This window comes from Panthera pardus, unplaced genomic scaffold, assembly GCF_024362965.1.
Source record: "Panthera pardus isolate Hobbes unplaced genomic scaffold, ASM2436296v1 HiC_scaffold_2, whole genome shotgun sequence".
In the NCBI taxonomy this organism is placed as follows: Eukaryota; Metazoa; Chordata; class Mammalia; order Carnivora; family Felidae; genus Panthera; species Panthera pardus.
Genome location: NW_026526765.1, coordinates 11,928,013 through 11,955,386, shown reverse-complemented (window position 1 = coordinate 11,955,386; position 27,374 = coordinate 11,928,013). Strand labels below are relative to the sequence as shown.

The 27,374-nt window shown below is 51.3% G+C and overlaps 1 protein-coding gene and 1 long non-coding RNA gene across 3 annotated transcripts in view; one reads left to right on the top strand and one right to left on the bottom strand.

Annotated features, from left to right (window-relative positions):
* The window catches only part of ANKH (ANKH inorganic pyrophosphate transport regulator), a 137,695-nt gene extending 125,012 nt beyond the window's left edge, over positions 1-12,683 (top strand). For both annotated transcript variants that reach the window (XM_019450772.2, XM_019450770.2), the window contains 4 exons: positions 5,049-5,178; positions 8,249-8,372; positions 8,965-9,064; positions 10,660-12,683. In XM_019450772.2, the coding sequence (XP_019306317.1) occupies positions 5,049-5,178; positions 8,249-8,372; positions 8,965-9,064; positions 10,660-10,773 (468 nt within the window). In that variant the 3' untranslated portion in view covers positions 10,774-12,683. The remainder of the gene's footprint in view (positions 1-5,048; positions 5,179-8,248; positions 8,373-8,964; positions 9,065-10,659) is intronic.
* A 114-nt stretch (positions 12,684-12,797) lies between these two features.
* On the bottom strand, positions 12,798-16,623 carry LOC109267782 (uncharacterized). Its single transcript, XR_002080262.2, has 3 exons — positions 16,371-16,623; positions 13,245-13,890; positions 12,798-13,214 (listed from the first exon to the last, which is right to left on the bottom strand). It is a non-coding gene; the product is annotated as an uncharacterized LOC109267782 (long non-coding RNA).
* Positions 16,624-27,374: the final 10,751 nt, after the last annotated feature.

Sequence of the window (27,374 nt, the reverse complement as noted above, 5' to 3'; positions counted from 1 at the left end):
CAAATATTTGAGGAACACGGCCTCCATGGTCAACGGGGAGGGCGTGTTCTAGGGAAGACTCCTCTGGGTGAACTCATTAGAATAACACTTTTCCTGAAATGGTCTTTGTTAGGTTAACTTCTGAAGCTTCTTGTTTTCTGAAACAAGACATAGTCGGATCTGATCTGATTAGTACTCTTTTTTTTTTTAATTTTTATTTTATTTTTGAGAGAGAGACAGAGTGTGAGTGGGGGAGGGGCAGAGAGAGAGAGACACAGAATGCAAAGCAGGCTCCAGGCTCCCAGCTGTCCGCACAGAGGCCGATGCAGGACTCGAACTCACGAACCGTGAGATCATGACCTGCGCTGAAGTAGGACGCCCAACCGACTGAGCCACCCAGGCAGGCACCCCATGATCTGGTTAGTATTCTTAAGGGAAGTTGGCGTGCAGGTGCACATTGCAGCTTTTAACCACCACCATACCTACTTCTAAGTCGCACATATTCCCTTCTGGGCAGTGCAGGTGACAGTCGCCTTTTTAGGGACTTGCTGGAAGGCAAGGGGCATTTTCATACTGGAAGCAGGGCAGAGACAAAAGGGCCATATTTATAAACTTGGGCGGGGAGCGGGGAGGGGGGAAGAAGCAAGCATCAAGATACGTAGTGTCCCTTCTCTTTGAATAGTTACCTGGGATTGCTGAAGCCCCAGACCAGACTAACAGCGTTCTTGTTCTAGAAGACCCAGTCTAGGCTCTACGTGTGGGGGACTGAAAACTCCGAAGAGGCGCCTCCTTGTGGCATGTGACCTTGATAGGGACGTGTAAGATATGCTTGGCACAGGTAGATACCAGATGGAGACCAGAGGGGTTCAGTGACTCCAAGTAAATACAGCGGAACTTTAGAAATGGAGTATGAAGCCACCCTCCAGGGAGGCTCTACTAGAGATCCACCAGACCTTCACATTTGATTTCCAAGGGACCGGAACTGTGGCCACTCGTCCGAGTACTTGATATTTACGTAAGTGTCTCGTGTGACTTGTCCCTGTCGCTGTGTCCTCCAGACACAGATGGGTCATCTCCTTCAGAGGTTACTGATAACCTCCTCCAAGGCAGTAAAAACCTGCCAGGTGAACATTATCCATGTGGAGAAGCAAGAGCGAGGAATTCCCTTACCGCACACGCTCGCTTGTACCATCCTCTCTGATGGACGATCACACCCTCCTTTCTCCTCGGTTTGTTGAAACTTAAAGACCACCTTCCAGTGACTTACAAAACAGAGAGATTGGCTTTATCTCACATTCAGATAATCACCGTCACATAAATACGGCATACCAGTGATTCTCCCGAAAGCTGAAGTTCTTCGGAGAATATGCCCTAGTTATCTCCCTCCAACCTTTAAGCAAGACCCAGGATGGCTTACCCTCCATATGCCCTAAGGCACAAAGCAAGTCCAGACTTGGGGACGATGCTCATTTCGTCTTCATACTTTACAGCTTCACTGTACTGGAAGGTGTTTGGAAGGGCAGATGTCCTACCTCTTCCTCAGGGAAATGAGTCGTGTCCCCATCCCGCGCTCGGTGTGGTTTCGAAGTTGTGATTGCGTGAACTTGCTCCCCACCGCCTCCCCAGAGCTCGCCCCCGAACTAGAGGTGTGAACCTCACCATTTCAGGCCGGTGGCTTTGCAGTGGGAAAAGACGACACGGCCAGTTGTCCAGGCCGCTGGGTAATAAAGTCCCTGAGCTCTGAGTTACTAGAATTAAGGAAGTATTTTTCCCTTCATGTCAAAAAACGGGGTGTGAGTGCTGACAGCGGGCAGTAGGGTTAAGTGATTGTATACCTGTCAGTTTTGAAAAGCGATGGAATATTCTTTCCAGACGCTGGAGAGCACATGGTGATAAGGTGAAACATTTTTAGAATAGATCTTCCAGGGTATTTGAGAAAACATTTCAACATGACATGGTTAATGGGACCAGCCTAATTCCATGAAACTCAACTTACCCAAAGCCTGAAGGATCTTATATTCTGACATCTCAGCGTTCTGCTTTTACATGATGGTGATTCATTTTATAATGTATTCACCTTCCTTAATCACTTGCACCTTAAGAAAGGGAGAGAAATATTGGATGGAATTGGCAGGTTTTTAGCATTCTCTGCCAAAGTTACATAGTTACATCTTTTAATTCAGGGTTTGTTAATCAATTATACACACACAAAGTTTTAAAAAGTCGGTTCTCTAGGGATTGTTACCGACAATAGCCGTTCCCCTAGGCTGCCCACTCCCCACTTTTCATACTCCCAGGCCCCAGACCCCGCAGCTCTTTAGATGGGCTCCGACTAAGGCAAACTCTGACCGCTGAGCCTCATTCCCTCCATTTCTTGAAAAAAAAAATTGTAGTTTTTCCTGGACCTCATCACTGTCCTATTTATAATTTTTCTCAGCTTTCTGTGTATTTGCCACTAACTTATTCCCCCATTTTCCCTTCATTGCAGAAACCCCATCATGTGTTCAGACCATTTTACATACCCTATTCCGACCAGCTCCAGGGCAGATCACCTGACCCGTGGGCCTGTCTCGGCCCTCCCGGGATCTCTCCTTACCCCTCTCAGGGATTCCCCGCGCCTTTTTCCTGAGATCGATCCTGTGTCTTTCTTTTTCTTCATCCATGACTCCCTTGCTTTGCAGAGTAAACCCCCAAAGTCTTCTTGAAGAAGTATGCATGGGAAGGAAATCCTTTGAGGCCTTGAACGTATGAAGATGTCTTTCTTCCAACACACTGGATTGACCGTTTGATTCTGAGTTCTAGGACAGAAACCAGTTTCCCTCCTAACTCAGTGCCCTATGTCTTCTAACTCTTGGTGCTAGCTTTCTACAGTCTACAGTCTACAGCTGGAAGCTCCTAGAATCTTGTCTCTGCCTCCAGCATCGTTGATGCCGTGCCCAGTGGGTCTTTCTTCATCCGCTAGGCTCTGTCCTCACGATGGACCCTAGGACAGTCTTAAAAGTCTCAGCTTTCAGCTTCCAGACTTTCACTGTTCGTCTTCCTGGAACTCCTATTATTTGAGTGTTTGGCGTCCCAGACTGGTCCTTTATTTCTGTTCTTTGAATCCATTCTCGTTGTCCAGCTCCATCCTTGTTGTAGATTTCTTCAGCTTTCTCTTACTGTGACTGTGTGAATTTCTTATTTCTGATTTAATCTTTTTATTTTTCAGAAGTACTGTCTTGTTCTTCGTCTTTTTAAAATAACATTTCCATTTGGTCCCTGTTTCATGGATGTAGTAGTATCTTCTCCCATCACTCTGGGAATGTCAATGGGGGAAAGTTCCTTCCCCCCACCCCGCCTCTCTCTCTCTCTCTCTGTGTGTGTGTGTGTGCACTGTGTACCTGTGCATGTGTGCACACACACCTGTCCATCTTTCTGTCTCTGCATTGTCTGTGTTTCCTTCAAAAATTTTTTCCCTTTGTTTTAGCCTCTTCAGCTCTAAGGCCTTCCTCGAAGCCTGGTGATCCCTAGCTGTCTCCTCATCTGTACGGATGGGCTTCAGAAGCCGACTGACAACCGTGCATGTGTGGGGGTGGCCTGTCCCCTGTGTGGGCCTTGCTGGTGGCTGGAGGGGTGGGGATGGCGGGGGGTGGGGGGGCCTCATCAGGAGCCTCCAGTCTCAGGGACCCTGGTCTCCTCCGTGGGAGGGATGCGGCTGGTTTCCTGTGTTGCAGGAACGGAGCAGAGGAAGAAGACGGGACCTTCAGTGTCATCCTCCCTTAACCTCCCTCTTTGCTGGGCAGCACCTGCCCTCCACTGTACCGGTTTCACGTTATCCAGATATGAAAGTCCAGGGCCCTGCCAAGTTCAGGGGACACGGTCACGAGCCGTGCAAGAGCAACTGTGGACAAGTTGTTTACTAACTAGGCTTTTCAGCAGCCTGCTATTGGCCCTGCTATCACCCCCACTTCCAGAAGGGCCTGTGACCACATTTCCTGACCCGGGGGGGAAAGGGAAGAGCTGCAGACAGCTCGCTTCTCCCCATCAGTTTAAGATAACGCCATTTTCAGGGCACCTGGGTGGCTCAGTCAGTTGAGCATCTGACTCTTGATCCCGGCTCAGGTCATGATCCCCGGGTCGTGGAATCAAGCCCTGTGTCAGACTTCCTGCTGAGCATGGAGTCTGCTTGGGATTCTCTCTCTTTCTGCCTCTAGCCCCTCTCCCCGACTCTCGCTGTCTGTAATATTTAAAAAAAAAAAAAAAAGATGCCATTTTCTTGGGTCTGTTAAATCAGTTTACTGCTCGCCCACCTGCTCTCCAAAGGTGCACATTTTGTGGGTATTGTCTCTTATTCTCTCAACTCGACCTCGGAGAGCTCCAGAACCTATCATTAATTTAAGTGTCACTGTTTCCTTTTTCATTAGGTGTGCTGATTCAGTGTGGCTCTGTGCATGCCGAATATTCCAGATGCTTTCAGGTCACTTCTAACTCTTTGGTTAAAGCTATAAAAAATCACAGGGGCGCCTGGGTGGCTCAGTCGGTGGAGCGTCCGACTTCGGCTCAGGTCACGATCTCGCGGTCTGTGAGTTCGAGCCCCGCGTCGGGCTCTGTGCTGACAGCTCGGAGCCTGGAGCCTGTTTCGGATTCTGGGTCTCCCCTCCCTCTGCCCCTCCCCTGCTCATGCTCTGTCTCTGTTTCAAAAATAAATTAAAACATTAAAAAAAAAGATTTTTTTTAAAAACCTATAAAAATCACAGCACTGAGCGTGGTCACCCCGAACTGACCGAGCTGCTTAGCACAGTAGTTAAGCCGCTCACGAGAGCACACGGGTCTCCCTCACTAGCTGGGCTACCCGCTCAGATGCATGCCACATCTGCCCACTGCTGGGGTCCCTCTGGGGCACTTGTGGCAAATGGGCGGGGGCCCGTGTCTGAAGGTGAGAACAAAGCAGGACGGCAGCGGTTTGAGGACGGGAGCACCGTTCGCCCTCTTTCCTAGCTCCTCGGGATCATGGGACACCTGCCCTGATGCCACGTCACTCACATGTGCCTTCTCCTACCGACCTCACTGACTGTGCTTTCTGCCCCCAGCTCTGTTTCGTGATGTTCTGGACCCCCAACGTTTCCGAGAAGATTTTGATAGACATCATCGGAGTGGACTTCGCCTTTGCAGAGCTCTGCGTTGTCCCCTTGCGTATCTTCTCCTTCTTCCCGGTGCCAGGTAAAGACACAGAATGAAAGGAACATTCCGGTTTACCCTCATGCCCGATTCAGTCTTCCTTCTCGGGAAACGTCTGCAAGGACGTCCCAAACAAGAACAAACCACTTTGGGCGCCTGGGTGGCTCAGCGGGTTAAGTGTCCGACTCTTGATTTCCACTCCGGTCGTGATCTCGTGGTTTGTGAGTTCAGGCTCTGTGGTGACAGCACAGAGCCTGCTTGGGATTCTCTGTCTCCCTCTCTCTCGGCACCTCACCTGCTCTTGCTGTCTCTCTCTGTCTCTCAAAAATAAATATTAAAAAAAAAAAAAAAAAAGCTGACACTTAAAAAAACCGAAACAGAACATAACATTTCACAGTGGATTGGAAACGTGCAAACACATTTTATCCAGTAGGCTGAAAGTTTAAGAAACAAATCAGACAGCCCTAATTTGTTCCTCCAAGGTCAGAGGTCGCACACACGGTAAACAGCACACCCAAAGGGACAACGTGAGGAGTCTTCGGGGCCATAGAACTGTTCCGTGCCCTGATGGTGGCGGTGGCTACACAGATCTTTGCACGCGTTAGAATTCTTAGAACTGTCTGCTCAGAAGTCAGTTTTATAATATGTTACTTAAAAAGTAACATGCAAAAAAAAAAAAAAAAATAGGAAGGTGGACGATGACTAAAACCTGCCGATGTGCAAAGAAAGAGTAGTGCTGGAGTTAAGACTCTGGGGGCAGAGTTAGGGGCGCCCGGGTGGCTCAGTCGGTTGAGCATCTGACTTCAGCTCAGGTCATGATCTCACGGCTTGTGGGTTCGAGCCCCGCGTCGGGCTCTGTGCTGACAGCTCGGAGCCCGGAGCCAGCTTCGGATTCTGTGTCTCCCTCTCTCTGCCCCTCCCCCACGCACGCTCCGTCTCGCTCTCGCTCTCAAAAATAAATATTAAAAAAAAGATAAAAAAAAAATCTAGGGGCAGGGTCGAGGCCAGATGGCATATGGCCAGAAAGTCAAGTGTCCACAGCTAAACACTAAGCCAGTTTGAAAATTCCCAAACGGATACAGTAGGAGGAGGCTCACTACACGGGAGCAAGGTGGTTCTTTACGAAAGGAGCGAAGCAGGCTGCGGAATGGTCGGTGGGTGTGCCGCTTCTCCCGTGACGAAGGTGTCGCCACGTCTGCGTGTCGTGTGCCTGCCCGCTTACTGTTCCTAGAAGTCACTCACCAAACTGGTAACAGTGGTTGCCTCCGGAAGGCAGGAGTCAGGACCGGGAGGAAGACTTTGTGCTGTATTCCCTTCTGCACCTTCTAAATTCTATACCAAGTGCATGTCATTATTCAAAAATGTATGGTGCAGGCGTGTCTGGCTGGCTCAGTGGGTAGAGCGTGCTGCTCTTGACCTCAGGGCTGTGAGTTAGAGCCCCACGTTCGATGTGAAGATTACTTAGAAATATAATCTTTAAAAAAAAAAAAAAACTTAGTGCCCAAATAATCTGCCGAATCATTGAGCAGGGCAGCCAGAATTGACAAAGCCCGAGTTAAGAAATGAGCCACGAACTAGAGGAGGTCAGGACTCTAGTCCTGGCACCGTCGTGCCATCCCTGAACCGGGTCACAAGCCACCCCTGCTCTCAGATGCCAAGCATTCCTGGAGGCTGGGTCTCTCGGTGTCACCTTCCCCGCTGTGGCGGAAACGGAGGAATGGAAGATCGTGGCCGTGGGGTGGTGTGTCTGGTCTTTGTCGGGGGCGGGGGGACCCTGGGGGAGCCAAGCTGTGCCAGGCGACCCCACCTCGAGGAGGCTGCCCCCTGCTGGAGATTGGGGCCCATATTGCTCCTTCCCCAGGCCCAGCTGGAGGAGGGACTGGGGGCCCCAGAGAATTCCAGCTGGGGCGGGGGTCCAGCTGGGACGGGGGTGGAGTGGCTTTTAATCTCTCAACTCATTTCTGTGTCTATCACTCTAAGGCCTTCCAGCCAGCTGTCAGGCCCCCGGCTGTCTTTGCAACCTGCGGGGGGTGGGCCAAGCCCATTAGCATTCCATGCGTGCCCCCGCCCTCTCGCTCAGCCAAACCCAAGTGTGCATCTGCGCTGTGTAAACACAACACCCGCCCCCCCGGGGCAGGCAGGCAGGGCACCCCGTTCCACGAGGAGGGCCGCAGAGTCCCCCTTTGAATGTATCCTGGACGGGAGTTTTCACCCCAGGAGTGAGCACGTCCCCCCCGCACGAAGGTCTCGGCCCCAGCCCGGGGCTGCCCACCCTGCGACAGACGACTAGGCCGCAGCTTCCTTCAGCCGCCTTGCACTTTCAGATCGATCCAAACATCCGGAGCACCTCTTCCCGACAAGGGGTGTCTGTGGCCTCCGAGGCCAAATTCAGTCCCTGCTTCACACGTCCCTCCTTTGTGCTCAGGCCGGGCGCCCTGCCCCGCGCCCCAGTTCACTAGCGTGGATGGGGAGGCGATCCGGGGAATGCACCGAGGTCTTTGAGAAACAGTGACGTGTCGAAACAAGGGGGGCACAGTTAGGGAAGGAGAAGAGGAGATGACCGGGGTTCCAGGGGCCGGGAGGGCTGGGAAGGAGATCAGGAGAGCTTCATCCTTCCCTCCCTGACCTCTGGTCTCCACACCCCCCACACAGGTGTCCTGGGAAGACAGGGCTCCCCTCATACCCACAGCCAAAACTGACCCCCCGCAAGTGGCTGCTTTTCTCTGTTTTTTAGAGAAGAGAGATCAGATCGGGGCTAGAGGCAGGGCAGGGGGTTGGGGCAGGGACAGGGTGGGCCGGGTGGTCCCGGGGGCAGGCCGGGCCCGGCCAAAGACAGCTGGCAGTCAGAGTAGAGAAAGGCAGGTGCCCGCACCCGGCTCTCTGGATGCTCAGGGCTGCGAACAGGCCAGACGGGGCTATCCCAGGCCCAGAAGTAGGGTCAGGAACCCCGGCAGGGAGATACGGAGGCCAGCCCAGGGCAACAGCGGCAAGGCCTGGGTCCTCACCAGCTGCCCCACGACCTCGGGTAGGCTGGCGAGGCGCGGGGTTGGGGGGGAGTCTGAGGACCGGGAGAAGCGGGGTGTTGCTGACGAGTCCTTTGCTGTCCCCACAGTCACTGTGAGGGCCCATCTCACCGGGTGGCTGATGACTCTGAAGAAGACCTTTGTCCTGGCCCCCAGCTCTGTGCTGCGGATCATCGTCCTCATCACCAGCCTCGTGGTCCTGCCCTACCTGGGGTATGCTGTCGCAGGGGGGGGGGGGGGGGGGGGTCCTGCGGGTCCTTCTGCCACCTAAGTACATCTGCATTTTCACGTGGCATCCCCCGAGCACATCTAGAGCTAGAAATGCAGAGCGATACCTTCTTTCTCAGCCGAGCCAGTAGGTGGGAGGCTGCTCAGCTCCTTTCTAGAAGAATACTTCCGGGGTCAGGCCCATTCACACTATTCACTGAGCACCTGCTGCGGGTGGCAGGCAGGAGAAGGGGAATAACAAGAGGGAGGAAGGCAGTTGTCACCCCCCACCCTCAGAGTCCCCGTCTCTGTATGGAGACGAGGGCAGGAAGGGCTGTGGGCTCACGAGCAAGGGGGACGTGGCCCGTAGGCCAGCCAGCAGATGTGGAGCCAAGACCTTGGGGTGGGGGGTGGGGGGGTAGCTCGCCTCAGAGCTCCAGGTGCCCTCCCACAGGCGGGCCACTTACTAGGTGCAGCCCTACCGGCGGATCTCAAGTGCAGTTGGTTCCTGTCTTGTCTGCTTTCCACTGGGTTTCCACTCTGTTTGTGCCTCAGCACGGCTTCAACGGACAGATGGCCTTTGTGTTCTCATCCCCAGGGTACACGGAGCCACCCTGGGCGTGGGCTCCCTCCTGGCGGGGTTTGTGGGAGAATCCACCATGGTCGCCATAGCAGCGTGCTACGTCTATCGGAAACAGGTGAGCTGGCCGCGAAGCCTCCCCAGGTGTAGGGAGACCCGAGCGGCTCCCAAGGGCCCACAGCAGGAGGCGGCAAGGTGGTGGCACCCCGCGTTCATCCCCTACCTCCACTGGGTCCACACTGCTCACCAGAACTCCAGGGCCCCTCCCCTGTGGGTGAGCCTCATGGCCAGAGTATGTCAGCCCTGGGTCAGGTTCAACAACAAGGGGATACCTTATGATGCTATCATGTAGACGATTCCTTAAACCTGCCTTGTTTCAAAAGGCAGCCGTCCTGCTCAGGAGGGACATTGAGGACACAGTCCTGCATCCTAGTGTTGCCTCTAGAGAACTAAAACTTGCAGAAACTAAATAATGCTTTGACCACACAGGAAAATGCCGAAAAGGTGATTCCCTTTGCGACCGATGCGTCCTCTGAGTCCTTACAAACTACGACTTGATCACTGTGAAAGTCTAGAAAATGTTGGGTGATCTCCCCACTCTCTGCCTCTGCAAATCCCTTCCCCTCTTCAACCTGAGATAACATGCCACAGGAAAGTCTTCCTAGCTGCCCACCACACACACACACACACACACACACACACACACACACACACAACGTACTCTGTTACCAGGTAATTCGTTTATCCTGCAGGGTTACCTGTTCGAAGGCATAGTCCTAAGATTATGACCACTTAGGGAGCAGGAGAGTGAGATTAGCCACGGACAGGTTGGGTAGAGAAGGGAAAGGGGCCAAGAATGGATGTCCCAGGCTCACCAGTATGATCCCCCAGCCACAGCAGCTGGATGATGAAGGCGGACATTGGCAGAGATTTGGACCCAACCAAGGTCGGGGGTTTTGCCTGCAAGTGAGGTTACAGCAGAGAGAGGCACCGAAGTGACTATAATTGTTGAGCGTTTCATTTGAGCTGATGAAACAGGAGAGAAGGGACCAGAAGGCCCATGGGTTGTGGGGGCAGGGTCCTGGAAGGAGGGGCCAGACAGTGGCAGGAAGTGGAGGACCAGGCCCTTGAAGCTAGCGGGCCAGTGGTGCGGAGGGTGTTAATAAAGACAGGGTCTCCGGGGAGCCGAGAATGGCGGAGGGTGGCTCTGGAGAACCTGATCCCCAAGGAGAAGAGGTCAGGGCATGGAGAGAGGCCATTTACTGCAAGGCGGGCAGTGCGGTCACGAGGAACTGGGACAGGCGACGAGCAGGGCAGGAGACAGACACAGACCCGGGGCTGGCCTGGAGGGGGAGAATACTCCGAGAGCAGGTGAGCCCAAGCTCATCGGAAGGGAGAGCAGTCGGCAGGTGGTGGAAGGAGGAGGCGTGGGGAGGGGCTGCACTCAGCTGACGGTGCGCTCCCGCTCGCGGCAGGGAGGGGGCAGACGGGGTTCCCCGAAGCTCCTAGCGGCCCCCCCCCTTCCCTTCCGCCCCCCCCCCCGCCCCAGTACCCGGAGATGCAGCCTCGGTGAGGTCACCCCACCATAAAAGAGATCCAGGTCTGCCGCGAGGGCCCCCACCCCCCCGTCCCGGAGACCCTGGCGGCCCCTCCCTGCCCTGCTGCGACGGGGCCCTGTCCCAGCCCCACACTGACGCGTCTTCTTGGGTCTAGAAAAAGAAGATGGAGAACGAGACTGCGGCCGAGGGGGAGGACTCGGCGATGACGGACATCCCGCCAGCAGAGGAGGGGACGGACGTCGTGGAAATGCGAGAGGAGAACGACTAAGGCCGGGACGCAGGCGCAGCAGGGGCGCTCGAGATGGCTCCGCAGCATCGTCTCCTCTCCCGTCGTGTTTTGTTCTGTTCTTGGCTTTGGTTTTGGTTTTGGTTTAACGGAAGAGGCCTTGATTGGAAGGTTTCGTGCAAACTCCCGGGCACACTGGGTATGCCCGCCCTGCCGGGAGGGAGGGGGTGGGGGGGACACCTCGACGACGGTCTCCGCCTCCGCCACCGCTTTGTAAAAAACCAACGGCTTCCCGAACATCCAGAAGACGCGGCTGCCTCGTAGAACCGGCCGTCTCCTCCTCCCTCGGACAATCTCCACTTGGAACCAAAGGACTGCGGCTGTGCCATCAGCGCCCTCGCCACCACTGCCCAGCAGGCCAGACTTGACCCCGTCCCTTTGCATCTCTCTTAACGAATCAGCAGGTTACAACTCGGCTTTCTTGGATCGGCTTCCCAGGAGCAGGAGCCCGGCTGTACACAGAGACGTGGCCCCGGAGGCCTCCGCCCTGCAGCCCGAAGCCGTCTGCCACACTCGTGCGCGCGGGGGGTCCGCGACAGGCTGCGGCCTGGAGTGGCCGTTCACACTGAGGAATGCACCTGTGAACGCGCCGAGCGGACGGACAGACGGGCCTGACCTCCTCCCTGTAGGAAGGTTCGAGATGCCAGGGGAGTCGCGCGGACTGAACGATCGCCTTTCACCGGCATTGTCCTAGGTTTGAGCGAGCTCCCGCGTTTCAGACCCCGCCGTGTACATACATGAGCTTTTTTTAAGTTGTCACAAACGCGCATCTCCAAATTGCAGCGTCCTCCGGCATGACTTTCCCCGAAGGCTTGTTTTTCACTCACCTTTCCTGAAGATGGCGCTAGAGCAAGTGAAATGGAGCATTCTAACTTCGCGGTCTTAGTTTTTACAGTGAACTGAAGCTTTAAGTCATAATCTAGCATTCTAATGCCAGGTTGCTGTATCGTAACTTTTGAGGTAGATTCATTACCTGGTTCCGCTCCTTTTAGTCATAACCATGCGGTGCAGGTAATTTCACGCCACACGATAAAACATTTTATAAACGATAGCAAAGTCACTATGTGATACTCCCTGAAATGACACATTTGAAATCCATTCAGTGCAGTATATTTTTCTAAGTTTTGGAAAGCGGGTTTTTTCTTTAGAAAATTATGGACACAGTTCACTAAATTCTTGATTTAGTCAAAATTCTAGACTGAAAGAACCTAAACACAAAAATATTTTAAAGATATAAATATATACTGTATATGTTATGTAATTTATTTTAGGCTATAATACATTTCCTATTTTCGCATTTTCAATAAAAGGTCTCTAATACAATACGGTGATTGCTTGTGTGCGCCACGTACCTGCAGTTGAAACGTATTGTATTGTATCTTCTTACAGCGGTTTTACAGAGTCTGTCACTTGTATATAAATGTGAGGATCAGTAGATGACAAGAGAACTATTTTTAATTCTGGGGGGGTGACGGGTGTAAGTGGGATCAGCTGGCATAGACAATAGTGGGAATGGAATACTTTGCCGGAAGGGCAAAAAAGGAAAAAGGCAAGCCTTTTGTGTTTATTGTTTTCAGTGCTGTGTAATCATATTGTTCCTCATTAAAAAAAAAAAAAAAAAGAAAAAAGAATGTAAGGGCAAGTCAGCCGTGACCATCGCAGGGTTGCATTCACGTTTCCGGACAAGTGACCCTTGGGTGTGCCCACCATGGGGACAAATCTTCATGTGCTTCCCCCGAGCGACTTTTCCTCCATATATATGAGCGCTGGAAATTAAGATGCACAGCCTTTGGGTGGTTTCAGGGGCAGATCTGAGAAGACGGGGGAAAAGTCTAATTGTATCAGCTTTTTAAAAGTACATGACTAGAAAATTAAACAGCAGTATTTTTTAACACGTGTGACTATTTCATGCTTGTGGGCCTGGAGCTTAAAAAAATCAAATTGAAAAAGCCACCTCTTCTAAGTCGGGGAAAGATCAGCTAGAGACCCTTCGTTAAGCACCTAGAACGTGTCATTTAGAACTTTAGAGATTTCGTCGGCGATGAACGTTCACGGCCATAAATGGGCCATTTCCATCTCAGAGAACACGGGATGCCGCCCCAAACCCAGACCACGACGACAGAGATCGTGCAAGATGTTTCCAAAAACTGCTGTCTGGAAGCACACCATCCCTCACACGGTGCCTTCACTCGGGCTGCTTAATTCGAGGCCTAACACCCGCCCTTTAACTTCTAAGGCAAACCCTGATGCTTGCAGCTTCCTGGCTCTGTGCTAACCAACACAGACAGGAAAGGTGGTCAAACCAGAAAGGAGAAGACACTTCTCCTTCCCGCTTTTTAGAGTAAGGAGGGGCACACATTTGACTCTGCCGTCCAAAAAAGAGTTCCCCAACGCAGGTTTCTTTTTGATTGCAAGTTGCTCAGCTGACATCTATAGAAGGGTGTGGTGCCCACGTCCCATGTCGAGGACCATGAAAAGACCTGCCGTGACTTTCTCCGTGTTGGGTGACTTGTAGAAAACATACAATCTAAAGCCTTTTTTAACGTGAATGCTGAGAAGTGAGTTAGGGCAGCTCAGTGCGGTCTTTTTATACTGAGGGTTTTCTCTGTGCAAACCCAGGTCAGAGCAGCTCCTTTTGTGGCCTCCCCGCTTTTTTGAGGGTCATATGCCGGGTCATTCTAAACATGCAGGTGTCGTGTGCTCTGTTCCGCTTGGAGCTTGGTGGCACTGGACATCAGATGCCCAGGAACTGAGCACCAAGGACCAGGTGAGGCTGGCCCCGGGGAGGTCATGATAGGGTTGGACCTGTCGGCCGTGAGGCTCAGGACGTGCTGACAGTTCTGCTCAGTGGCCAGAACCCCTCACCTGTTTGGGATTCTTTGGGCACGGAAGGCTATTGCTTTATGTCACTGGGTGCAAGCCGGGCCCGGCCCCTCGCTGCCTGTGTTGGGCTCGTCTTGTTTGTGTGTTAGCCCTGGCGGGTGGTTTGTCTTTGGAAATGTCCCCGGGTGGCTGATTCCGTCAGAAAGAGTAGCTTCAGCGCGGGTTCAGGATGTATCAGATGTGGCCAAGTAAAGCTTCGGTATGTGCTCTTAGTTTCTAGAAACAAAACAATTTAAAGACTCAGTGGTTCTCTGACTAGAGTTGTTTTCCTTAATTCAGACTGAAGTGGGAGAGACCAAGAACCAGTGTTGCAAAATAGGAAGTATTTATGCTGTTGTACTTAAGTGACATTATCTTGAGAAATATTTTCCCGTATTTAAAAAATCTTTCCACTTCAGGGGCGCCTGGGTGGCTCTGTTAGGTTGAGTGTCTGACTCTTGATTTCGGCTCAGGTCACGATCCCAGGATCGTGGGATCGAGCCCCGCGTCGGGCTCCACGCTGAGCATGGAACCTGCTTGAGATTCTCTCTCTCTCCCTCTGCCCCTCTCCCCCACTCGTGCGCTCTAATGTGAAATGTTTAAAATTTCTACTTCAGCTGTGTTTCAACCAGCCACAGCTTCTGGCCTCTTATTCTGCAGGTCAGCTGACCCCTGAACTTATGATGAAGCTTTCAAAGTGACGCACAGACCAGAAAAAGGGGCCTCTTATGTTCTAAGTCCTGCCACTTTTTTGTAACCAACATTGCGATGGGCAGGGCTTTATGAGACAGGGCAGTCTGTAGTGTTGAGACCTGTGCGTTGCAGCCAAGTCCATGAAACCCGTCGATCCCACCTGCCTTCCGTAGACAGCTGTCCTCACGCACAGCCTCACACGCCTCTTTCAGAAAAAGCGTCTGAACCAGAGAAAAGCATGTTTTTGAGCCACATGTTTGGTAAACATTCGAGAGGCTCCCTCTGTGTGGTTGAGTCTCTATTTCTGTCATTTGAAATAGCAAAACATCACATGACTCATCAGCTGATGTAACCACACATGAAACAGGATGTAGAAGCAATCTGAAGACGAATGAACGAAAAGGCCCTGCCCTTTCGAAGGCTACACCTCTGAAGCGAACTACGCCAATGTTCAAAATGAGCTCAATGTTATTACATAATCAAAATAACCCCAAACTCCGCTCAGAGGTCAGAAAAGAGGGGTGTGTGTGTGTGTGTGTGTGTGTGTGTGTGTGTGTTGTTCTCAAAAGGGAAAAATGATGGAGAAGAGATGGTGAGAGCTTGTTCTGAGCTGACTTTCTTCTCAAAAGGGAAAGTTCGAACTGTTAGCCTCTGCTAAGTGGAGCACCAAAGGTGGGCCTCCTAAGTCATCATTCTTTTTTTTTTTTTTTTTTTAACGCTTATTTATTATTGAGAGACAGAGAGACACAGAGTGTGAGCCAGGGGAGGGGCAGAGAGAGAAGGAGACCCAGGCTCTGAAGCAGGCTCCAGGCTCTGAGCTGTCAGCACAGAGCCTGATGTGGGACTCGAACCCACGAACTGTGAGATCATGACCTGAGCCAAAGCCGGCTGCTCAACTGACTGAGAGCCACCCTGGCGCCCCCTGATCATTCTTTTTTTTTTAAGTCATTCTTTGCCGAGTCCTACTGGTTCTGAAAGATTTTTTCCCTGCTTCATTTATAATCGGCCTGGTCTCCAAGTCTGTGTAAGATCTATGTGTTTGTGTAGATGGCAGTCGACTACACATAGATTCAGCACATTTCTTATACTGCACCTCTTTTTGAGTTAGGTTACACAGCTTAAGTGCACTTTACTAACGAGCCTTCCATGAGCTTCCACAGTTCATGCATGTAAACAGAAATGCAGAAGAGGGGTGCTTGGGCAGCTCATTTGGTTGGGCATCTGACTCTTGATTTTGGCTCAGGTCATGATCCCAGGGTCATCGGATTGAGCCCTGCATCGGGCTCTGTGCTGAGTGTGGATCCTGCTTGGGAGTCTCTCTCTCTCTCTGCCTCTCTCCCTTCCTCGCACTTTCTTTCTAAAATTAAAACAAAACAAAACCTCACAAGAGGTAGGACCCCTTCCTGTGTCCAGAAGTGGAAGTGGTTTCCTTAGGTTAAGGAAAGCTGGAGACAGACCAGCTTAAGATGATATCATTCACTGTCTGTCTTCATGGAAATTCAGTGGCATATGGAGATTGATTGGCACCATAAAGTCGAGAGGCAGACGTTCTCCAGCCATGAATCGGGGACAAGAAATGGTGCATTTGGAGCTGGGACACATCACAGCCAGGTGGACTCTGTCCCCTGAAGCATGGGGCCACAAGCATAGGGGACTCACGCTCTGGATGGATCTGCTATGAAGGTGAAGTGCAGACCACCCTGGTCGAACAAAGGAGGCACCAGGTACACGTCTACACGCCGCCCAGCAACCGCAGCCAGGACCAGCTGCCACAAAGCAGGCACGTTCCCCTAGCGGTGCCACATTCACGCTTGTCGAGGCGAATCCACAGCAACCTGCGATGTGTTTGGTTTGCTTAGTGATGTACGGAGAGGGCAGATATCGAAAGCAGAAATGACCAAGGAGCTAGTCGGAGAACTTCGGAAACCTTGCCAGAGCCGCCCATGAGTTCTGTTCCAGACGTACAAGGCTGTGCTCATTCGCTGAAGGACAGCTTAAATGGCACGACCTTCTACATCACTCACCCCTTTCTGGCCTCACACTCGTCGCCTGCACAGCAGAGGCTTGGGCCATCACTGCTAAGGCTCCTTCTGGGGCCAATACTCTGGCTATGATCCAGGATTTAGGACCCCGGTACAGGATCCTGCAAGGGAAGGATAAAATTACCTCCTTTTTCCTTTCAGATCTCAACGTTTGCGGTGATCCCGGATTTTTAACAAAATGAGGTCTCCTGGGAGTCACTGCACATGTGCTGTGGCTTCCAGTTTACCAGCTTTTCTTTTTTTTTTTTTTTTTTTTTAAATTTTTTTTTTTCAACGTTTTTTATTTATTTTTGGGACAGAGAGAGACTGAGCATGAACGGGGGAGGGGCAGAGAGAGAGGGAGACACAGAATCGGAAACAGGCTCCAGGCTCCGAGCCATCAGCCCAGAGCCTGACGCGGGGCTCGAACTCACGGACCGCGAGATCGTGACCTGGCTGAAGTCGGACGCTTAACCGACTGCGCCACCCAGGCGCCCCCAGTTTACCAGCTTTTCAATTTCACATCAAAATTGTGGGTTTAACTGAAACCGATCACATCAAAATATCTGTGTAGCCTTTGATTAAAACTGACCGCAAAGGTCAATATAAAATACACATTGCCCTTGAACAATGGCTATATGTGTATTTCACAGACATAACTTTTTGTTAAGGGCATTTACATATGCTTTTCTTTTTTGGTTATTTTCGGGAGGGCAGAATTTATGCTCATGTGTTGTCAAATAGTTTTCATACTCTAATTTTACTTTAAGTAAAGCTTAAAGTTGGCATGTGACTGAGATTGCTTTTAGTTTCTTGATTTTCTTACTGGAACCATCAGTCTGTTTATACATCCCAAATTACATGATTTCCTAATTCTAAGTACATTTCCCTTTTCTGTTGTACACGAGGCATTAAAATTTTGCCCTTCGCCCCGGTAGCTAAAATCTGCAACCACTGGCATATTTCTTTAAAATCCCTTATTTAAATATGACCTATTGCTTCAAATTGTATTCTATGTTAAAATGAATTTTTACTTCCCATAATTGCAGTAATAGTGAAAGTACTTCTCTGAAGTACTCAGCTTCTCTCCACCCCTTCTCGAATGGGGATACCCACCATAGATGGGCATCAGGAAACGAAGAGGGCCAGAGCCTGAAACCCCCTCCCGCCCACATCTAAGGCATCCTTGTTCTCACCAGTCTTTATGTGAAAAGCATTACTCTCTTTAAAATGGAACGTCTTAACTTAGAAGAATGATGGCTCTCATGCTTTAAACCTCCCGTGAGAGATTATAGACAGAAAGGGTTTTATTACATACCCGTCACCGACAAGGTTGGAAGAATCCCACCGCCCTGCCCGAGACTGTGTCTTCTCTTCTGCGCAGCTTTAGCGTGTGTCTTTGGGTTAAAATCCCAGATCTCAGTACTACTTCTATGCTTCCCTGTTACTGCCTCTTACTGTTAATTATGACAAACCGCACACACCCACACCTTATACAATGGTAGCAAAATTCCAAAAGGTTTACCCTTGTGATAAGCGGTTTGGATATAATTATAAATGTGATCTACTGGGCTTTTAGGTTAATATCATGGAGAAAACTATGCCCTCTCCCAAACTATCCTTTTCAATACTCTTAAAGGCAACATTTGAGTTGCGGGCAAGGTTAGCTTTGCTTATGTCTTTAATCCTGCCCACAATGAGCTCCAGGCTTCTTCCTGGACCACACAAGCCAATAAATACTGTGCTAATTTCCCAGCTCAACATATAGGTCTTTGCACAAAAAGAAAAAGAAAAACCAGGAACTGGGAGTCCTCATTCTATCTCGGCTGCTTATTAGCTTTGAGTCGGGCAAGTTACTGGATGCCTGTGGGTTGGCCGTCTCTGCTCTAGAACGAGATCTTGTCCAGTTCTAGCCTAGCGCGACATCAGGATTTGCAGAGTCTGATCAAAGGCAGTGCAGGCAGACAGAGGTGCTCGTGGGCCGGGCTTCCAAGTGGCATGGAACTGACTCAGCCAGGGAATCTACAAACACTCCCGCCGGCCTTTCAGCAGAGACAGACTACCACAGCGTTCATGGAACAAAACGACAGCCAATCTGGTCTTTGGTTCAGATACTCCGGATACCTTTGCAAAGACCAAAACAGAACGAGCACAACTGGTGTCCGACTTTACATTATACTACCCACCCAACCTTCAATCTGGTTCGTGTAAAAAGCCCTCTCGCCGTAAAGGCAGGTGGCCCAGGAAAGCCGGCTGCGGTCAGCTGGTCTCCCCCAGCCCCAGAAACTGTTAGGACACATGCTCACAGGCCCATTTGTCTGGGCCACGCCACATCCTAGCTCAGCGGCTCTGCCTTTCCCCAGACACTGCCCTGCCCACCTTCTGACCCGCCCCGCCCCCCCGCCCCCACCCCACAACTGTGTTGAGCAGTGCTATTGAATTCTGCCCTCTTAGGAAAAGACTAAAAATGGCCCCCACGCCCCAGCCCGCTCCCGCCGAAGTTGAGAATCCAGTTCTACATGCTCTCGGGTGACCTAATCTGGGCCTGTTTCCAGTTCCAAATACACACTGGCGATGCCCAGAGCACTTTTTCCAGCCCAGACTTGCTCCTGGGCTTCAGACCAGTCACCTCCCAACCTCTTTCGGAGGGGTCCCGGAGGGGCCTTGGCCTTAGGCCCCTCCCTGCACACTTTCTCCCCACCCTCCCCATGCGTTCTCCTGACTGCCATCTAGGTGAGTCACATTGTCACCCACCCAGAAGCCTCCTCCATGCCCCACCCCTCCTTCAATCAAGCCACTGACCCTGGAAGCTCTTTCTCCTACTATCTGTCACATCTGTCCCTCCTCTGCATCCTTAGTCCCTCTGGCTTAGCTCACACGCTCCTGGTCACCTCAGGTAGCCTTCAGGCTCATGGGTCCTCCTGGACTGTGGGGTGAATGACGCCTCCTGGAGTTTTGCAGTACACAACCTGCTCAACCATTCCTAGCAGGCTGACCACCTCCCCCTTGCCTTTCCAGGCTAGCCCTTCCTCTCACGCTAGGCATTGGGTTGCTATAAGGAGGACCTCACACTTACCTGGGTGGGCACCAGGCCGACCCTGGGCTACGTGTAGTAAACCGGGCCCAGCCAGAAAGGAGGACGTTAGCATCCAATGAGAAGCAGCATCACAAGATGGGAACTCGTGCAGGTGGCCGGCCTCCCGGCTCCAGGAGTCTTCATGCCTGGCCTCATTCCAAAACCTGTTCCTTCTTTCATCCTCGCCCACCGCAAGGGCATAAAAGAACCCAGATACTTAAACAGGTAATTTGTAGAGATGGTTTCCTTGCAGAATTGTACTGAGCCCTTCTCCTCTTCAGCGCTGTGTGTGCATCACGTGTGAGTGTTGGGTGGGCGGCGGGAGATCCCTCGACACCTTAAGCCTACTGACAAGGCTCTTCGGAGACACGGAGAGCCCCTGAAATAGGCCCCTAGTGGCGGGGGTTCGGAGCTCTGGTGTCAGATCTGCCAGAAGAGAGAGCCAGAGGGGAGGGGGCACCGGGGCTGGCTGGCACATGCCAACTTTGACAGGGCAGAAGTTGCAAAGCCTCTCCCCTGAGCCAGACCTGAGCTACACAGGCCACAAGCCCACCTGGGGTCCTCCTGAGGTCCTGAGCAGGTGAACAGGGCTCAGAAGTAGGAAGCTGGGGGGGGGGGGGAAGGGGAATCACTGGATTCCTAGGGGCTGCAAAGGTGGAGGGGTGGGAGGGGGGAAGAATGGCCACAGCATGCGGAAGTGCTCACCAGAGGCCTTGAGCTGGGGGGAGGAGGAGGGGCAGAGGGGTCGCCACAGATCCCTGCGAGTGTCCCCACCAGGATGAGAGAAGAGCTAAGCCCCGGCCAGGCCCAGGAAGGAGGCCGGTTTAGGACAGCGACCATCAAGAGTAGGAGGTCTGCTCCCCTGCCCTCACGCTGGCCTCCCTCCCCCTGCTGCAGCTCTGGGAGCGGCGGCCAGGGGGTGGGGGGGGGCACTCGGTGCCGTTAGTGGTCACTCGAAGCTTTGACTCTTCTACGACACACGGCATTCCAATTCCTGAACGGGGACCACGTTTGGCAATGTAAAATGACTGCACGGTTTCTCTACTCCCCAAGGGTGCCCAGGAAAGCGGTGGAGGCCTGCAGGTGAGTTTCCATCCAGGGGCAGGGGAAGTTCTCCCACTGATCACCTCTTGAACAGTGGACGACAAAATCACTTGGTGAGTCCGTGCCTGGAGCCATGCCATTCAGCTCACCTGTCACCGGTGCACGTGAGCTGTGCCCAAGTCGGGGACAGTTGGAGGGCTGGGGAGGGCCAGGGAGGGGACAGTTGGGAAGGACAGGGAGGGGAAGACTGGGCCCGGCTCATCCTTGCATCTGGAGTCTGTCTGGAACTGTGCCTGCGGGCGCTCTTTGCTGAATGAACGATTCACGCCTTCCTCCCCACCTTCCTCCCTGGAACAGCTAACCCCAGGACACCTGTGCAGCAGCCCCCCTTCCGGAGGCCTTCTCACCTCCAACCCCTTCCTGTTGATGAATCAAGCCCTCCACGAACTCAGATAACCTGAGCCAGCTCTCACTTGCAATCAAGAGCGCTCAACACGGACGTGCGCTCACCCCTCTGTCAGGCTTCCCTTCTCGATGTTCCCTCCCCTACGTCTCTTTGGGAAATACAGAAACAGAAACGAAAACCAAAAGTATCCTCACATATGACAGTCTAGTTAGAAAGTATGACGGATGGGCAAAGGACACGAGCTCCCAGAGAATGACCCGTGAACGGCTTCTACAGATGAAAGCAGGTTCAGCCTCACTCAAGTACAGGAACGCAAACTGAAGGTCCAACTGTCAACTCCGCAAAGATGAAGAACTTTGATAGAGCTCAGCGTTGGCAGGGGCCTGAGGAAGTTGGCACCCTTCCTCTCCAGGAGAAATGTCAATTAACGGCACCTCTTCAGCAGACGATTTGGCAAGATGTTTCAAGCACACATTCAACAAGGGAAAGAGATTAATGTCACGGGTGACCGTGGCGAGGCAGTGCAGGAAAGAAATCCTAATGACCAACAGATATCTAGGAAAAATGTCCACCATTACCAGAATCAAAAGCCAACTAAAACTAGATGTCTCTCTTTACATTTTTTTTTTCCTTGCTGCATTGTCAAAGTTCAAAATCAAATCACACCTCGTCTCACTCGGGGAACAACGAAGCAGTCTTACCTCCCGGTGAGACTAAAAATTCTTTCAACTTTTTTGGAGGGCAGTTTGGAAACACATCTCAAGAGCCTTAAACATGTTGGATCTAGAAATGCCTAAAAAAATTTGTACCTATCTTCTCGACCACCCTGCGACACCAGAGGGCTGGGCTGCCAGATGGGAGGGAAGGACAGAAAAATCCTCACTCACTCTGGGGAGCTGAGACAGTAGTGTCGCTCAGGGCTTTCCACTCCGAAGGCCAAATCTGCTCTGCCTCTTCCGGGCTAGAGGTCTATCATCAACCCTTCAGACCCGGGAGTTCACAAGGTCATTACTAGGCCACCTACCATGAGCCCAGACAAGAGGCAGGAGTAGGGGGAAGGGGAGGGGAGACAAACAATTACAAGACCCTCCAGAAAGAATGCCCAGGAGGTCTTGAGCAAGATAAGAGATGAAGTGAAAGCATACCATATAAATGCATGCTCATTTTGAACACACATAGCACAGTTGGTATTTTTACCATTTGATGGGGAGTAAAGATATTCCTAAGGGCTTCCCTAGGACCCACAGCCTAGATCCCTGTTCTCTACATCTGCAGGCTGGGGGGAGGTCATGGAGAAATGCCAGACACACGGCCCTTAGAACTGAGATCACCGTAATTCAGGTAAGCGGAGGGCAAAGTGTATCTGTACCGGATGTTTTGTTGATTAGCCAACTGAACCGGGGGAAGGTCCTCCTGCGGCCCATCTCCAGCCTGGCACTGCTTTCTGATGGATGCCCGCCCCCTAACCAAGGGTTCTTCAGAAGCCCAGCACCAGTTTGCAAACAGACCCCCAGACTCGGTTCTTCGACCACCAGGAAGGGAGGTCTCTGTGGCCTCCGACTTCCTTCTCTGGCGCCAGGAGTACCTGTGAAAGCCCGGCCTTCCCCATCTTCAGATTATTCATTTCCTTCAGGCCAGTCTAGAGTTCCTGCTGTGATCCTTGTGGGTGCGGTACCATCGGCCTGAATGGCTCCTGAATGCCTAGCATGTCACACACACCACGGACCTCTCTCGGCAAACACAGGGCAAGGCCGGGTCTGCACTGTGACTGCCGCCCTAGTGGGTGCACCTCACTTCACCACCTGGGGTGGCAGGACTGGTACTGAATCTAGACCCAAGTCCGGAACGACGCACCTCGTTATTCTGCAGCATTTACGTGGCACTGTGAAGTCCTTGGGCACCACAGGCTTGAGGGGGAGGGGGGGGGCGGGTTCTAGAAACTTCCAGTATTGGACCCAAATCTCCCAGGTCCTCAAAGGCAACACAGCAGCACAGCCAGGCTTCTGATCTTTTATTTTCTATGTTTATTTCTGAATTTTTATTCGTACAATCCTCAGTGGTCAGGTTTGCTAAAGGGATCAACAGTGAAGCCCTGAGTCAGCTCCGCCTCCAACAGTGAAGACCTGACTCAACAAGTCACAGAAGGAGCTCCTGCCCACCCCGCCCCCGCCCCGCCCCCAGCACCCAGGCCTCCAGCCACAGCGGCAGGGGCGGAGCACAGCCCCAAACTGACCCAAGGCTCTGGAGCATCCTTCTTGGGGCAGACGTTTTTGACAAAGGCTAACATTTTTACAGTGTAAACAGAGGAAGACTTTGCTAAACAAGCCCAGAGGAGTAGGGCCTGAGCTCCCGGCCACGCCCCCTTCCCAGCCCAGCCCAGCCCACAGGGAAGGACACACATTGCCAGAGGCAGAAGTTGGCTGATATCCTCTCCAAATTCACAATACTGAAAGTCAGAAGCTGCTACAGTGCAGGTAACACCACCAAAATATTTTCATAAAACAACGGAAATGAGGAGGGAGCTCATTAGATACATTCATTTTGGCGTTGTTCCCTCATCGAAATACTCAGAAGTAATCAACATTCCTGTGGACTGCTGTGGTTCCTGTAAAGGGGACCAGATTTTAGCACCATTTATGGGCATACAGATCAAGGCATTTCTTATTATAGAAAAGCTCCTAGAATTTAAGTACAAAATATTATTTTGAAGTTCATAATTACTCTCAACCACTCCTGGTTACTAGAAGAATGACCGCTAAGACCGTAGATATTTCGAGCCCTGTAACCTTTCCTTGTATTAACCACGTTCTGGCGATTTCATTCCTGACCCAGACTTAGAGCCAAGAAATCAACATGACAGACAAAATTCTAGCCCTGGCTAGTAATGATCATTAAAAATATTTAAATACGCAGATGGCCATAAGGCCTGGGAACAGTGACATTCCATAATAAATGGTTTGCTGATATGATATTTCAATGCGATTAACGTATCTGTATTTCCAGACTTAAAGGCCGTTCTGCATAGTTTAATTATATGTACTGACCCATTCCGCCATTCCTAGTAATAAATTTCAATATTCTATGAAAAAAATACAAGTGGGACGGCTCACCTTCCCCCTCCCAAATGCTGCTGGGTCCCCTGCTGTGGCGAGGCACACTCGCCCCTCCCCGCCCGGGGTGGGGTGGGGGCTCTAAGCGGCCACCAGCGCTGGCAGACAGCCAAACAGGGTTAGTTTTGTGCTCTTCCAGGCCCTAAGTTATAAACTGAATGACAAAGGCTTTAATCTTCCATTGCCCCTGTCTTTACTCTCTGCACAACTCAGTATTGGGTCCCTGGTCTCTCCACCTCCTCAGAAGAGATCATCAAGGTTTTCCAGAAGAGTGAAGCATTAAATATTACATGAGCAAAATTTAGCACATTTTAGGAAAAAGGCTTTGCAAAATCCATACACAGAAGTCCTTCTACTCATTCAGATTTTTATCTACGTATAACAAAGGCCCAGGAATGTCGGGCATCCACTGTTTTGTCTTAAAGTGACAGTTCCACCCTAAAATCAGTTCCTTCTTCAATTCACTTCTTACAGTTCCCTGGGCTGTTTTTAAGTTACGTGACACTGTGCTCTGCCTTTTGCTAAACAGTCTGGGGATTCTATGCCCTTCACACACATTTCAGATTCACTTCACACACACAGAGGGCCTCCTTTTCATTGTGTTTTAAGTAGTCACAGATTTCTACCTGTGCCTACAAATAAGATTCCCTGGAAGTTTATACTTCTGGGATTTCAAGGGGGGAGTCCTTGCAAAATACTGCTTAATAAAGAGAGGAAAAATAATCAACTGTTGTTTTAACATCAGAAAGAAGAGACAGGGGAAGTCTACTGGAGTCCTACACAAAGGCAGCAATAGTAAGGGCGCTAAATCATTATAGGCCATACATAGAGCACTTTACAGTTGTCATCCGGACACCTTCCAGAAGCAGACTGCAGCCCATGAGGGGAGCCAGCAACTTGGGCAGAGATGCGGGGCAGGAGGGAAAACACAGCCTCTTAAAAAAAAAAAAAGCACATAAAAACCCACAAAAGTTGCTTCTTCTGGCGGAGGTGTTAAGACTCGTGTGGCCTGAGATTTTTACCTGATTGATAATCCTTACAACCGGAAGGAACAGAATAATGAAAGGAGACAAAGGCAATGCCTGAAAACTTTCATCAGCCCTTACCTGACACGACAGCGAACATCTAATAAAAGAGTAAAGGCCTATACAAAGAAAGCGGGTCAATCCTGTTCTGCGTGTCTAAAACATTTCCGGCTATGCCATATTCTAAGGAAGGGGAACTGTAAACATTTCAGATCAAACCCCACCTAGGCCTAGATCACAAGTGAAAAACCACATATTGGCCTCTCGTCCCCCATTGTGGCCATCGTCAATCACTGTTCCACGGGTCCAAGTGAAATCAGCGTATGTTGTATATGTAGATGTTGCTAAGCAGGTGAGGAGAGGAGCCAGAAGAAAATGTCCTGAGGAAGCAGTGTTAATTCCCGGGAACTTGTTACAGGGAAATGCTTTCAGGTTTAAATGTACCTTAAATGAGCTCAACAGTAGAAGTCCCACCTGCTTAAGCTGGAGATAATCTTCCCGCCAAGACTACAGGGTCCAAAACGCCTGAAGTCTCTCAATAAACTCTGGGGATGAAAGTGGGCTCCGTGTGGTCACTACTGAGTTCTCTTCTTCTAGAACGCTCTATCATTGTAGAGACCCCTCTAAGCAGATTCTCCTGCATCTATTTTGGTCTCAACGCAATTTCTATTCTGCTGCTGTCACCCGACCAGCCCGAGATCAGGAATGATTAATGGAACTGAGATTCTGGGCAACTGAAGTTGCACGTGGCAACAAAGAATGTTATTTTTTAAAGTCGGCCGATCATCTGTATTTCCTGAAATATGGTTTCTTTGGAAGTTTTGCTTCTCTGATGCTGGGATCCCACGAAGCCTGGATAACAGTCTGAGGGCAGAGTCCAGTAAGGCGCCGGGACAGAAAGCAACTCAAACACATGGTTTCAAACTTTCATCAATGTGGTGGTGAAGACCACGGTTTCTGCACTCTGACAATATCACACACAGGAACAAGAAAAAAGGATGTATGTAAACAAGTTGCCCAGAAATCCAGTTCAAGTTCACGAAGACTAAAACACTGTTGACATGCAAAGACACAGGATCATGAGTATTATTAAATTCAACAGCTGGTATGAACCAACAGCCAGAGACAACGCAGCCCGGACAGAGACCTTCACGGCCCTGTGCCTCAACATGTTAAGTGCGCTTTAAAAAATGTTCACGAATGAAGAGAAAGCATTTCCCGTTGTAGAGCTACAAATACTAAAATGAAGCCTCGAGGCCGCTAAGAAGTCCTTGTTGTTAATTTGGCGCCGAGGTACCTCCTTGTTCAAGGAACCATCCCGTCTCACAGCCAAGACCACAAAACCTCTGCCACACATTCACACGCGTTTAGAACAGAGCTTGATGCAAACACGCTAATGAATACACACTTACCGAAGGGTGGTGAACAGTACTGATGGAGTAATGGGGGATTATTAACCTAACAGTCTGCCTAGTTCTGCGTGTCCTTTGAGTTTTCTCATGAGAATTTTAATTTTTCAGTACAAAGCAAAACTAAATCTTCAAAGAAGGTTTGCCACTCCCAAAAGGTGTTTGCTAGCTTGCTAACTATGCTAAATTGAACCAAATAAGCTGGTAATTGCTATGAAATAAAGCCCAGTACCTCAGGGAAACTCTACGCCCACAAACGTTGGGTCGGCACGAGAGGCGTCCGGTCCCGCGAACACGGTGCACGGCCCACGCCCCGTGCGGGTGATCCGGACCCTCGCCGCCTGCAACCAGGCCCGTCGCCCCGCCGGTCACCAGCCAGGCCTCGGTGCAGGTGGCCACTGAGAGCCAGGAACGTCACCTCCTCCCTCGGGCTTCCCAAACCAAACCACAGGCAGCCGCGGCTCTGCCACACTCCGGCGCTCGGCTTTGGTACGCGCCTCTGCTTAACCTTGCTCACGGACCCTCCCGGACGCTCTGCTGTTGTCGCCCACCCCCGCCCAGGTACTCGACTCTGGCAGCGGAGGCAGCCTCAAAACCACACCATGAAAAGGGCACACGGGCCAGTCGAGATCTCGCTCCCTCTCGCCTCCGAACGCAGACGAGTGCCCAGCGCCGTCTGGCCTCGGTTTCCTCCTCTAAAACAGCAGCTGGATCTCAGCTCCGTTCTGACTATACAACGGCGCATCTGTGAAATGGAGAAGAACCAACGGCCCAACGCCCGAACTCACCCAGCCGAGAGCGCACCACCTGCACGACGCACCGGGCCAGGCGCGGCCACGACCTCAGGCACCTGTCACGCTCTCAGAGTCAGGAGTGATGTGCCACCACATCCCTCCTACAGCTTTAAATATCTCATTTTTGGACCCAGTGTTCAATC